General features: G+C 46.4%; 1 protein-coding gene across 3 annotated transcripts; it reads left to right on the top strand.

Annotated features, from left to right (window-relative positions):
* Window positions 1-6,216: 6,216 nt before the first annotated feature.
* On the top strand, window positions 6,217-12,479 carry LOC105418055 (uncharacterized). Of its 3 annotated transcripts, none has more exons than XM_011615952.2 (13): window positions 6,217-6,279; window positions 6,685-7,333; window positions 7,501-7,541; window positions 7,757-7,834; window positions 7,918-7,974; window positions 8,047-8,124; window positions 8,210-8,248; window positions 8,398-10,249; window positions 10,346-10,465; window positions 10,602-10,919; window positions 10,992-11,370; window positions 11,560-11,712; window positions 11,807-12,479. In XM_011615952.2, exons 2-11 carry the CDS (start codon window positions 6,757-6,759, stop codon window positions 11,348-11,350), a joined length of 3,519 nt encoding a protein of 1,172 aa, XP_011614254.2. In that variant the 5' UTR covers window positions 6,217-6,279; window positions 6,685-6,756; the 3' UTR covers window positions 11,351-11,370; window positions 11,560-11,712; window positions 11,807-12,479. The 3 variants fall into 3 exon arrangements, with proteins under 3 accessions (XP_011614254.2, XP_011614255.2, XP_011614256.2); XM_011615953.2 differs by having other exon boundaries at window positions 6,245-6,356; XM_011615954.2 differs by having other exon boundaries at window positions 6,245-6,529.
* Window positions 12,480-12,585: the final 106 nt, after the last annotated feature.

The raw sequence follows: 12,585 nt of genomic DNA, 5'->3' as shown, positions 1-12,585 counted from the left end.
GAACCGTCGGGCTCGTGCAGCAGGAACAACAACCAGTTTGGGGGCCAATCGCAGTTTGGGGGCCTGATTCGCTCCACCTCCCTGCTACCTCGGGACGTTTTGACCTCCTTTGTTTCACCATTAACGCTCTTGGTAAATTACTTATGAGTGAAGAAACCATTAACTTCTTCAGAATCAATAAACATTAAGAGTTTATGCAGCAGTGTAATTACTTCTAAGCTGCGCTTCATCATTTAAATGTTACACCAACTTGCTCAGGGATTCATTCTCTCTCAGAAAGCTGTTGATTTGAAGACGCTTTAGGAAAGTAAACTTCATTAATCTAATTTATTTCACACTAGACAGACTGAATATCAAAAAATGCAATTACATGTAACCCTCTGATCGGACAATGAGAAACTGTAAACAACTAAAACACAAGCAAAGCCCGTATTTCTGAAGGATGAATTAGACTCACAGTCCAAAAACATGAATTTGGGGTTGATTGGTGACCCTGTGACCTGTCCAGGTCCATTTATTCCTGAATTAGGAATAAATGAAAGATGATAACTGTCTGTGTCCTCTGGGTCCCATGGTCCAAAGTGGTTTCTGGAAACTTCTTTAGAACTTCAGAATCTGGAAACATGAGTCATTTGTGCACCGGCACAGGTTGTACCAACATCACAGGATCCTCATCTCCTCTGCAGGACCGTGATAAACAGCTGCTCGCTCTTGGCGTCTCTCGGAGCCGCTGCGATCTCTGCGTGTCGTCCACCACCGCTCTCATCGCACCTCCCGGCTCTTCTCCCAAGTTGCAGAAGGACACGCGGGGTTCATTAGCCACTGATGAGCCGTTTAGGTCCAGACAGTGAGAACACAAGCTAATTAAGAAGCGGTGACCAGATGGGACATAAAACCGTTTGTGTCTCTAATGTGAGCTGTCTTTGTGTCTGTGCGGAGGAACCCAATGAGCAGCGAAGAGTGGAGAGAAATGTGAAGACGCAACCGCTTGAGCAAGGCTGAGCTTCGGAATGAACCCAGCCCCGATGCAGCGTGACAGGGCGAATTTGTGATGATTAAGCAGAAGTAGTTTGGTGGTAGTTAGTCGCCACGGCGGCGTTTGCAGTAGCATGTGTTGATCTGATTTGTATGTCAGGTTGTGTAGCACGGTTAGCCTAGCATAGCATAGCATAGCAGCACGGCACAGTGTAGCGCAGCAATCAGAGCCAATCCGGGCTCTGAGGATTGTGTGGATCCACCAAGCGTGGAGTGAAATTAATTACAATTGTTAGTTAATTAAAGCTCCAGCACTGAGATGCGCCAGGCTCTCTGGTTGTTTTGGGCCTCGAGTGTGTGACCGCGCTCGCAACTTTTGCCGCATCGCTCCTTCACTGAGAAAAGGAATCTGGAAATATTTATGAAATTCCAGTTTGACACCTTTTGTGTTGACAAGGCTGTCAGAGCACGTTGGAGGGGATATGGCTCTATCCCGGAATAGATGCGACTGTCAGCCAAACAAGCGAAGCCTGCGGTGGGACAAATGGGTACACGCACGCCACCGAGGGTTGGGAAGCACGTCGGCGAGTCTCGAACAACAATGTGAGGAATCCAGGAGGAATGTTGACGTCAGAGGCAGAATAACACCGACCCACCTTCTCCAGATAAGCTCCAGCATCCTCATCCCAAAAATTTACTCGTGAGTAGAAATGACACAAAGGGCTCTTTGCAAGCTCTTTTTAAAAACCCGGATTGAACGTGTCTCCTGTTGTCCGGAGGCTGAGGGACTCCTGGGAGCTCCTCAGAGGCCGCTGTACCTGGAAAAGAGGCCAGCACACTTATTATTCTTCTATTTTCACAAATAAGAAGACGGTCTCACTGTTACAGCAAAATCCTGACTGCAAGTTAGAAATGCTGACAGAACCGGGCGTGAAATATCCCACATTTAAGGCTTTTTTGGAAGCTAAAGTCTCCAGGAGTTGCTGCGGGTAAAAGGACATCAGCCTGTAAAGCCTGTAAAGCCTTCGGTGGCTGACAGGAGGAGCCAGGAGGTGCTTCCATGAGTCTCTGATGAGGACTGCGACCCGGAGGACGAGGTTCTGCAGCTCGAGGAGCAGCGGGTAAAGTCCGAATATTGAAACAAATTCCAGATGATGATTATAATCTTTCAATATCCGGACCACAACTGCAGCGGTGGGAATCAGCAGGTCCTGTTAACATGCATTTTTGAAGATCTTAGAACCTCCTTGAAGAATCCTTTCATGATTTTATACAGCCTGCAACAGTTAGAAGAGCAAGAAGAACCAGACTTCCTCCTTTGTGTTCCTGAAATGTGAGAATTTTCACCCAAAACACAAAGAAGAATGTCTATAAAGAACAGAGCAGAAGCTTTATCAAACTTATTTACGCCTTTGATGCTTCCACTCTGTTCTAAAGGGATTTTAAAGGACGCCTTCACCTCAGAATCAGCAGAATTCTCCTCACCTGTCGGCCCATTTATTCATCTAAATTATTAAAGTAGGAGAAGGTGCTCCAAAAATACCCCAGGGCAGGTTTGCTGTAACTTGGCTCTACGATAAACAAGTTTCACTCTTTACTGTTTAAAATGCGTTCTGTAATTTGTATCAGTCTGTTTAATTTATTATAATTAAAAACTTAAGTCCTGGGGGCTACAGCTTCCTCTGCTATTCTTCAAATTAATGATCAGCTTACAAAGGATAGAAAGTGGAAGTTAATATATCTTAATGTATTATAATATATCTTGTCTGCACATCTACGGGATATTGATGTAGTTTTCACATTTTTGTAGAACTTTTAAAAGGAATTTAATCACATGACATCTGATTGTTTATCCAGCTAGTTTAAGAGCATCCGCTGATGGACGAGCTTCTGTTTCAGCCTGTTTGGAAATTGTTCGGTTTAATCGGCATTTGTGAGAAAACACGATGGCTTCCAGGAGCCGGAAGCTCAGCCAGGATTCCCAGAGACGTCCTGACAGGACAAAGCCTGGAGCTGATGCTCTGGCAGCCGACCAGAGGCTGAGGGTTTAAAGACTGAGCAGCTGCTGGCAGGATCTTTCCATTCTGCTCAAACACTCAAGTCGTGTGTCACCGCAGGTCGATGTCAGCACCATCTGCACCGTGTTCTTATCTTCACACGCGTTCTATTGCTTCCTTGCGACTGCTTTTAAGTTTTACATCGATTATGCCTCTGATTTGTAGCCATAAATTCACACAGTTGGTGTCCAAAACCTTCTAAATCCTTGAAATTGTTTTTTTTTTGTGTGTGTGTGTGTTCCGTCCTTGGTGGTAAATAACCTTTGATAACATCGTCTATCACTGGCAGCAACGTCACACAATATGTTTGACTTTGACTAAAAGGTCTTGAAAAGATCCAAATTTGTGCTGCGAACATCTCAGCTCAGACGTCGCCGGGCTTCCTATTGTTGTTGTTGCTTCGCCCTCCCTCCCGTCGTCCCTCTGGCCCTGCAGGGTGAGCTGGGCTGGTTGTGTCTGCAGCTCTGAGCTTGGAGATGCTCCACTATGACGCTCTTTTGAGCCTCAGTGCCTGGGGGGGGGGGGGGGGGGGGGGAGGTGTGAGAGGAAGGAGTCGAGAGAAGAGACGAAGGGCGAGGAATAACCAGAGAAGACGAGTAGGTAAAGGAAGGAAAGGAAACAAGGGGAGAAAAGGTTGATCTTTCCAGTCGATGTTGTCAGTGAATTTTAAATGAGTTTCCGGGTGATGCTGAAACAGCCTCCGTGACCTTTGACCTTCTACGGCGAGCTACAAATCAAGAGTGGAGATGTGACTTCCTGCAGTCCTGGTGATTCATTGAGCTTCATCCAGGCCAAGGTCGCTCCATCACCTCGACGCCTCACTTGCAACGTACATTACCACTTCAACGAGTTGTCACGGCGACCAGCAGAGGACAGCAAATACCGGTACGTTTTAATGAGAACCCCAAAGTGGAACACTGACATCTCTATGAATGATTAAAACCCACGTTCTGGCTCGGCGTTCTTCTCCTCTGCGAACACAAATACACCAGGGAAACAAAACTTTTACGGTACTTCTAACTTCACACACTTTAAAAACTGTGAGGGCCGGCTAAAACGCCCTCACTTCCCAACAATGTCCCCACTGTTCTAGTAAAACGCCTATTCTGGCACATTGCGTAATATATTCAATAAAACAGACACACACTTTTTGTCATTAGTGAACATGTTGAGGTCAGCACGGTCAGTACAGTCTCTTCATATACATCCCGCTCTCGCTCTCTCTCTCACACACACACACACACACACACACACACATGCGCATGTTGAACAGCATTACCAGGGGCTGAATGAGACTCTCCAGGGGTTTAGAGAGAGAACGCTCTATTTTCAGCCCACAACTCTGACATACAAACTCTGAATTTTATATTCATTCCAGTGCATTTTTTAAAATCTAGTTTCTGTCTTTGTTTTTTTTAAAAAAAACTATTTAAAAAATATCGATGAAATGATTGTTTCCCCCAAGGAAAAGTCCAGAGTATCTGTCAGCAGCACCACCTGATGATGATGATGTGCACACATGTGTATTTAACACTACATGCATGTGTGTGTGTGTGTGTGTGTGTGTGTGTGAGTGTGTGTGTGAGTGATGAGTGGATGAATGTGCTCTAAGCAGGAACATTCAACATTAACGAGTTAGCACAGTTAGCATCTCAGAGGCTGTCTCATTACTTGCTACGGCGCACGTGTGTGTTCCTGTGTGTGTATCTTCATGATGGACAGCTCCAGGTGTCTCAGCAGACCACAACAGCCTCAACCTAAAGCTCTGCCTGTCCCAACTGTCTGAAACCACATCTGTCCATCCAGCTGTGCTCACATCTTTCATGGTTACACGCAGGCAACGTGCACAATCTGAATGCACGCCTTCATAACTCTAATGGGAGACCAAACAGAACTAATGTTTCCAATGGAGTCTATTTAAGAAGTTTGCACAAAGTTCCATAAAAAGACTCTAAACCCTTGAGCGTAGTGGAATTTTTTTTTTTTACCTCAATAATTACAAAGAGGGGAGAAAAGGGAGAAATTAGTTTAATTTTGTCTAAATGGCCATGATGAATCATAGGTTTCTGTGCAGTGCAGCAAATAAAAGGTAATAAGCAACAAAGCATCAGGCATAGATAAGCGAAACAGCGCCATCTACAGTTAGATTAAAGAATATTAGTACTAAATTCAGCAGGAAAGAAAAAAACATATTGGAGAAATTGCTGTTTTGGATGTTTTTGACTCCTCTTCATCACTTGTTGACATCACTAAAAGTCCTTATTTGGGTTTATTCTGCATTGTGACCCAAGAACAATGATGACATTGAACGTGAACATCATCAGCTTTCATGCTGTAACGTGTTGCATGCTTGGAGACGACCATTGTTCAGTGGTAATTTCGGCTTCAGCTAAAGTCAAAACTACAGCGCTAACATACGGACACCAAATTTTTGTATTTATACAGGAGGGTATGGACAGATCAGGTGCACCCTGGCAGACAGAACTGACCTCCAGGCCTCAGGACCACATTAATATTACAGTACATACTGCCAGAGAGGAACCAATCAAATATTCATTTATCTCTCTCTCACTCTCTCAGGCCAGGCTATAACACGAAGTCTGTTCACGTTTTCAGTGCTGGACCTCTGCTTATGTATTCAGTTATTCAGTCCCGGGGGTGAGAGTCAAATCATAGCACCGTTTGGGGGTCAAATGAAAAACAACAACAGCGTACCGCTGAGAAACTTCTGTTTTCTCCTCCTGCTGGAGTTCCTTCTGCTGCATTTCCTCTCAGAGCAGTTGGTGCTGAGCAATGACAAATGAAGGAATATTCGGATATTACGAAGCTCCAGGTGGATTTATTACAATGGTCTTCACAAAAGACGCATCATACACATGCTGATCGGACAAATGCAGCACACATACAAGCCTTTGAGGCAATGTTGGGTTTTTGGTTTTAAAGAAAATGCTGTTTTGCAATTACTATTAGAGTGCATACAGTAATAATTATTTCTGGAAGCTTGTACTGAATGTTGTTTGAGTTTATTTTGTTTCACCATTATAATGGCTTTCCTTTTGGGGGAAATTTAAAACCTTCCCAGTCTTTTTTTCCTTATGATAAATTGTTTTCGTTACCATCTTTCCAACACTTGCTCAGTTTTATCGATCTTATTCTGAAAAACCAAACGGAAGTCGAATAATCGGCCAGGAAAATACATCCGTGAGGGCGGGTAAACACAGATTACTACTTCCGGTGATGCACGCAGGTACTGTGCCTGTGTTTTCCCATTTAGAAGTAAACGTTTGTGTGTGTTTTTTTTAATGAGCAGTTTTTGTTTTAGAGGTAAGACACAAACGGTGATATCCGAGCATGCTAATCATATACCACATCAATTAAACGTCTAAAGAAACCAATTGACCGTCACGCTGCTTGGCTAGCAATAAAATCCATGCTACAACATTTAGCTATACTGGTGTGTACAAAAGTAGAACTGGAAAAACTTTTCTGAGTGATAGGTAAAGTCTGTTTTTTTATGTTTTCTTACACTGCTAGTGTCGAAACAGCAGCACAGTTCCTGAGCTCGTTTGAATCCGCTTCAACTTTTTACCTAAGCAGCGACTCAACTATTTAATCTTGACCGGTATTTATCTCTCGTCCACCCCCCTCGTAGACCCGGACTCTTCGTAAGCCAGGCCCCTCTCTTTAAAAAGATGCTGGCACGCGTTGATGGCTAAGGAGCAAGATGAACAACCCGCCAAATGAAAGCCACACACCCTGCCAGTCATGGACCAGTCAGAACGGCTGGTCCGCTCCAACTCCAGAATCGATTTTCAGCACACTGTCCGGTTCCCAGCATCTCAGCATGAGATCACTTGCCCAGAGAATGTCCTATCAGGGCCTGCAGACACCCAGCCAGAGCTGCATGGTTGGCCTGACCACCTCTCCATCCACTCACCATTCTTCCCTTTTCAGAAACTCTCTTAGTAACAGTACAACTCCGGGGTTTGACGATCCTGCCATGCAAAGTTCCTGCCATGCTATTTCTTTTGATCAAGAAAAGAACCTGCCTTGTGAGGCCCAACAGCTACCACTCCTCTCACCACATGACCCTTACAATCAGGTGCTCCCCGCTCCAGCCTCATCCCCCAGTCTCCGGGACGCACCGACCAGTTTGCCATCTTGTGGACGTCGGCGTGTAAATACCAACCCGCCTCGATCTGGGGGAGTGAATATGGAGTTTGCTCTCCCTCACGGAAACGACCGCAGACACTCTTCAACCACTCGGGAGTGCCAGTGGGTTCCGCCAACAGCATGCAGAGGTGAAACGTGTTGTTTGGGTTGTGAATCCGTCATTTTTGGCGATTGATCCGACCGTATTTGCGTTATTTTCACTGAACACACGGACACCAGTTTGTCACTGTGGTAGACATGATTTTGATTTGGAAAAACTTTAAATATAACTTGATTTTCTTTTTCTTGGAAGCAGAAAATGAGTCTGTTCCCAAACAAGGGGGCAACGTTCCGCCGGTAAGGACAATTCAAATTTAAATCCCCTAATGTTGCAGCATTATTTTATTTTTTTTAGCCTTTTATTACACATATATTACTTTTCATGTTTGAGACGTTGGTTGTGCCATGACTGGACATTGGTTGCTCATCTGTTACCGTCATGTTTACGTCCAGCACAACAACATGAGATATGATCACTTTAAATCCAGTTTCGACCTGTTCTTCACGTTCAGGGCAGTGATGTGAGGCGATCAGATCTTTTACTTCAGCGTGCACAACTACTGCAGAGGCTGGAAGAACTGGACAAATGTGTAAGAGGATTAAGGAAATATTATTGTTACTTTTACCGAGTTCCATTTCTAATCATAATCTCTGATAATCGCCCCGTTTTCAGTTGCAATCGGCAGATGATGGTGGCGGCGTGGTGCCGTCTGCTGACACGTACGATCAGGTACATTTAGAGATTCAGATTGTGTTGAGACCTCGAGCGGTAAAATGTGACGACGTTTTCTCGGCTTTTCAGTGTGGTTCATCCATCGACACTTCATCCCAAGCATCCCGAAATAACGGCACAGAGCAGCCGTCACCAGGGAAGAAAAAGGTCGGCCGGCACCAGAATCACCAGCCGCCTCTGATATTTAACATTTTCTCACTCTTTGCTTTTCCCTTTGTGCTCTTTTTAACAGCGGTTGTACACGGAACAGCTGACGGAAGCTGAATCAGAGGTATTCCATCATTCATGCACACGCTCGTGATCCATGATAAGGATTTTTGGCTCGTCCTCTGTGTTTGCATTGTTCTGACTTTAGCATCTTGATGGATTTCACCAAATATCCGCCCGATGTGAGATAGCTGTTGTCATTTTCCCGTCCAGATAATGGGAAATTCTTCAGTGGAATCTGGAGACAGCGATCCTGTTTACTCTCCAGGTGGGGAAAGTGACTCCTCAGAAGACTCGGCGGAGTCTGAAGGCGGCTCTTCAGTCGAGTCCCGTCCCAGTAGCCCGTCCACCAGCACGACGAAAAAATCCTCTTTCCCAGTGAGAAAGAAACCGAAACTGGAAATTTCTCAGGTCGGCATACGCCCGCCGCTGCGTCCGACCAATCTCAGGAAGTCCTCCAACACCCCGGTGTCGTGTACAAATTCTAAAGGGAGGCGAGGAAACGAGAAGCTCAATTACTGTTTGTTTTGCTCTAAGCCTCAGACCAAAGTGTCCCGACATCTTGCGAGGATCCACAGTGACAAAAAGGAGGTGGCTGCCGCGTTGCACCATCCTCAGAACGACCCGGAAAGGAGGAGGATTTTCAATCGCTTAATAAACGAGGGCAACTTTGCTCACAACAAAGTTGTTTTGAAAACCGGAAAGGGCCAGATCGCTGTCAAGAAGAGACCCAAACATCCCAGGAAGGCCGGAGAGTTTCTTAATTGCCTTTATTGCAAAGCCCTTTTTTTAAGGAAGAGTTTGTTCAAACACATGAAAACCTGCCCGGATCGAAAGAAGAAGGAGACGCATTTCGGGCGACAGATCTTGGCCTCGAGGTGCGTGCTCGAAGCCTCCGAAGACCTCGGCATAACCGAAGAATTCAAGAACATCCTGGCCAACATGATATACGACCGCGTGACGCAAACCGTTCTGGACGACGAGCTCCTTCTGCAGTACGGGGAGCTGACAATGGAGCAGAACCGGGAAAACCCCAAGATGCAGCATTACGTGAGGCAAAATCTCCGGCAGATCGCGAGGCTCCTCATCGAAGCTCAAAAAACCACCCCGATCAAGAAACTGGTGGACGTCTTTGACCCCTCCAACTTCCCGCACGTCTTGTCTGCCGTCAACATCCTGGCTGGCTACAACGCGGAGAACAACAGTTACCGCGTGGCCTCGCTGCCTGTCAAGGTGGGCGGGCAGCTGCAGAACATCTGCACCATCGTGGAGGCGAACGCCGTGAACAGCGGCGACGACACTCTGGCGGAACACGCGCAAAACTTCGTCTCCGAGTATCAGAAACACTGGAACAAGCTGGTTTACGTAGGCTCGCAGACCATTAAAAAAAACAACATAAAGACAAGAAAGAACGCCCCCCCCCCCGAAGATGTGAGGCGCCTGAACACACACATGGAGAAGCTTCACCTTCTGGCGGAGAAAAACCTCCGAGACGCCCCCTCCGTAGAGAACTACGCCGTCCTGGTGAAGCTGATCCTCACCCGCACCCTGTGTTTAAACCGGAGAACAGCGGCGGAGATCATGTCCCTCAGCCTGAAGGACTTTGCGGCGAGGAAACGGTCGGACGCGGTTGGCGACATGGACCCCTCCGTCTCAGACTTGGAGAGGATCATGTGCGGCTCCTTAATCCGGATTGACGTTCAGGGGAGGTGCGGGGTGCTTCCCGTGTTCCTGAAACCATCCCTCATCTCTGCTATGGAGGTTTTCATAGAGGTCCGCAAGGTGTGCGGCATTCCCAGCGAGAACCCCTTCCTGTTTGCCCGACCGACTGCGCTGACTCCCTATAACGCCGCTTTGTGTGTTAAACAAACCGCTGCAGAATGTGGAGCGGAGAAGCCCAGCTTCCTGACCATCAGGAAGCTGCGGAGGCATTACACGACCATGATGCAGTTGATCAGCCTGGATGAGAAGGAGGCGGAGCAAATCTTAGGTTCCAGTAATCTAGTCCGAACCCTGCGGGAGGACAGCGGCGCTTACCTGGATGATCTACACATGAGGCTAGAAGGTAAGAGGAGGCCGCCGGTGCATAATTCAGAGATCAATATGGGGTGTGTGGGGGTGCTGTGAACTGGAGACTTTATTCTTTTTATCTTTAATGCAGCACGACTGAGATTTGAAAGAAGACGGGCCAGCCTGCACCCTGGCAAACACTTTAAATTAGCAGAGTTTTACGAGGAGCACGTGGCTGCTGCAAAATCTGGCGCCTTCAAGACCAAAACAGGTGATCTCTCAGCCTATTTGCTGAATTAGCAAATGATAGCTTCCAGCTTCCCCAATGTTTCTCCTGTCTGAAGTGCTGTCGCACCTCGCACGGACCTCAGCTGTTCCATCATCCCACTTTTCCTTTTCCTCCACAGTTTTCAGGCACCTCCATGTGAACAAATGGGATGAAACGGAGGTTCAGGCTATCGAGAGGCACATGATGGATTTCATTAAACAGCAGAAGGTCCCACAGAAAAACGACTGTATTAAGTGTCTGGAAGCGGAGAACGAAGCACTGAGGGACCGTTCGTGGAAAGGTGTGAAGAACTATGTCAGGAACAGGATCACCACTCTGCAAAATGCCAAAAAAGCCTCTAAAACGGCAAAGAAACGGTGCGTAAATGAGGATGGAAACGAGTCCGATGGCATTTCCAGTGATAAAAATCAGTCTCAACATCAGGACGGCAGCGAAGGTGAACCGCTGGTAGATATTTTTGAGGTTAACAGCAGTTTATGATAAATAAGTGAAAATTGATCTTTTTCAGGGGCCAGAAATACCCACAAGCACAAATGGGGAGAGGCGGAGGTCCGGGCGGTTGAGAAGCACCTGATGCGTTTTATTAAAGAGCAAATCATCCCTCAGAAAATCGACTGTGTTCAGTGTCTCGACGCCGAGCCAGGAGCCCTGAGGAGCCGCTCGTGGAAGGGGGTGAAGGACTACATCAGAAACAGGATCACCGCCCTCCAAAGCGGAAGAAAGAGGAGAGATCCCGCTGCTTCTACACCCTCGAAGACCAAGAAGCAAAGAGCGGCTCCAAACCGGAGAAAGGGAGGTGTAAAGGAGGCCGTGCCTCAGAGTAACGCACAGATTGTGCAGCAGGGGAGAAGTTTGCAACAGCTATAACACCCAGATCAGCTCTCAAGGTGAAATTCCTTTATAAATGTTGTCATCTCTGACTGTGCTAATCGTAAAAATAACCTATTTACTTTGATTTTGAATCCAGTTTTGACCTTACAAATGTCCTGAGTAATTCCTCTTATGCTAAGCTAAACTGGGTTAGGCTAAAGGGTGTATCTAGCAACATGTTGCAACCTGCTTTTCTCGTGTTTTAGGTGATGCAAGAGGACAGCAGGCGGCTCCTTGGATTCAAAGTGAGCATCCTGGTGTCCCCCAGGGATCTACAGAGGTTTCCACTCAACAAGCATGTCAGCCATCCTTGAAAGCCAAAAGGTCCTCAAAGTCGCCAACGGTTTCAAGCAAAAAAGGTAGAAAACATAGATAACTTTGAGAAAGTGATGCTTTAATAAAACAGAGCTCACGAGTCTCTTAATGTTTATTCACCTCTTTTGTTCCCCCCAGTGTTTCAGAGCGGTGGTAAAAATAAATGGGGGGAAGAGGAGGTTCAAGCTGTTGAAAGACAAATGATGAGTTTCATCGAGGGCCATAAGATCCCCCAGAAGAACGACTGCGTTCGTTGTCTGGACACCGAAGCGGAAGCGCTGAGGAACCGCTCGTGGAAGGGGTTGAAGGACTATGTCAGGAACAGGATCACCGCCCACCTCCGACAAGGTGGAACCTCCCAAACCACAGTGTCGCACAGTAACTGGATCAGGGGGGAGGAACCACAACCTTACCAGCATTACTGGACAAACTGACTGTGGGTTTTTTTGTCCTAAGCTGCTTAACGAGGCAGAACGCTCGCTCATCGTTCCCCCACAGGTCCGTTCACCAACTACAGCAAATCGCCGGCTGTTTTCAACCAGTGGTGGTCTTTTGTTGGCTCACAATCGCCAGTTATTTCATTGTTCTGCCACCTCTGTTTTGATCTGTTCATATAAATGGACCAGATTCAATCTGATTAATTTTCACTTTTGCCAATTTTAGGTCATGTTTTCAGCAGTTCGTGCTGAGGGTTTATTAACCAGTTACTGTGGTGCTTTTCTAGACTTTTGGGTGACCATGAAGCCGTTTAAGATTTAAAGCATATATTGCCGTGTCCTAGTTCTTTAATAAAAAAAAAAACAACTGACAACAACAGTGTACTTGTGTGTGCTGTCAGGCCACAGCTGATGGATATATGAATAAAATACATGTATGTATCCTAGCCAAACCTAAAAAAAACAAAACATCAGAACCCT

Source organism: Takifugu rubripes, chromosome 21, assembly GCF_901000725.2.
Source record: "Takifugu rubripes chromosome 21, fTakRub1.2, whole genome shotgun sequence".
In the NCBI taxonomy this organism is placed as follows: Eukaryota; Metazoa; Chordata; class Actinopteri; order Tetraodontiformes; family Tetraodontidae; genus Takifugu; species Takifugu rubripes.
This window is presented reverse-complemented; position numbering and strand designations above follow the sequence as displayed.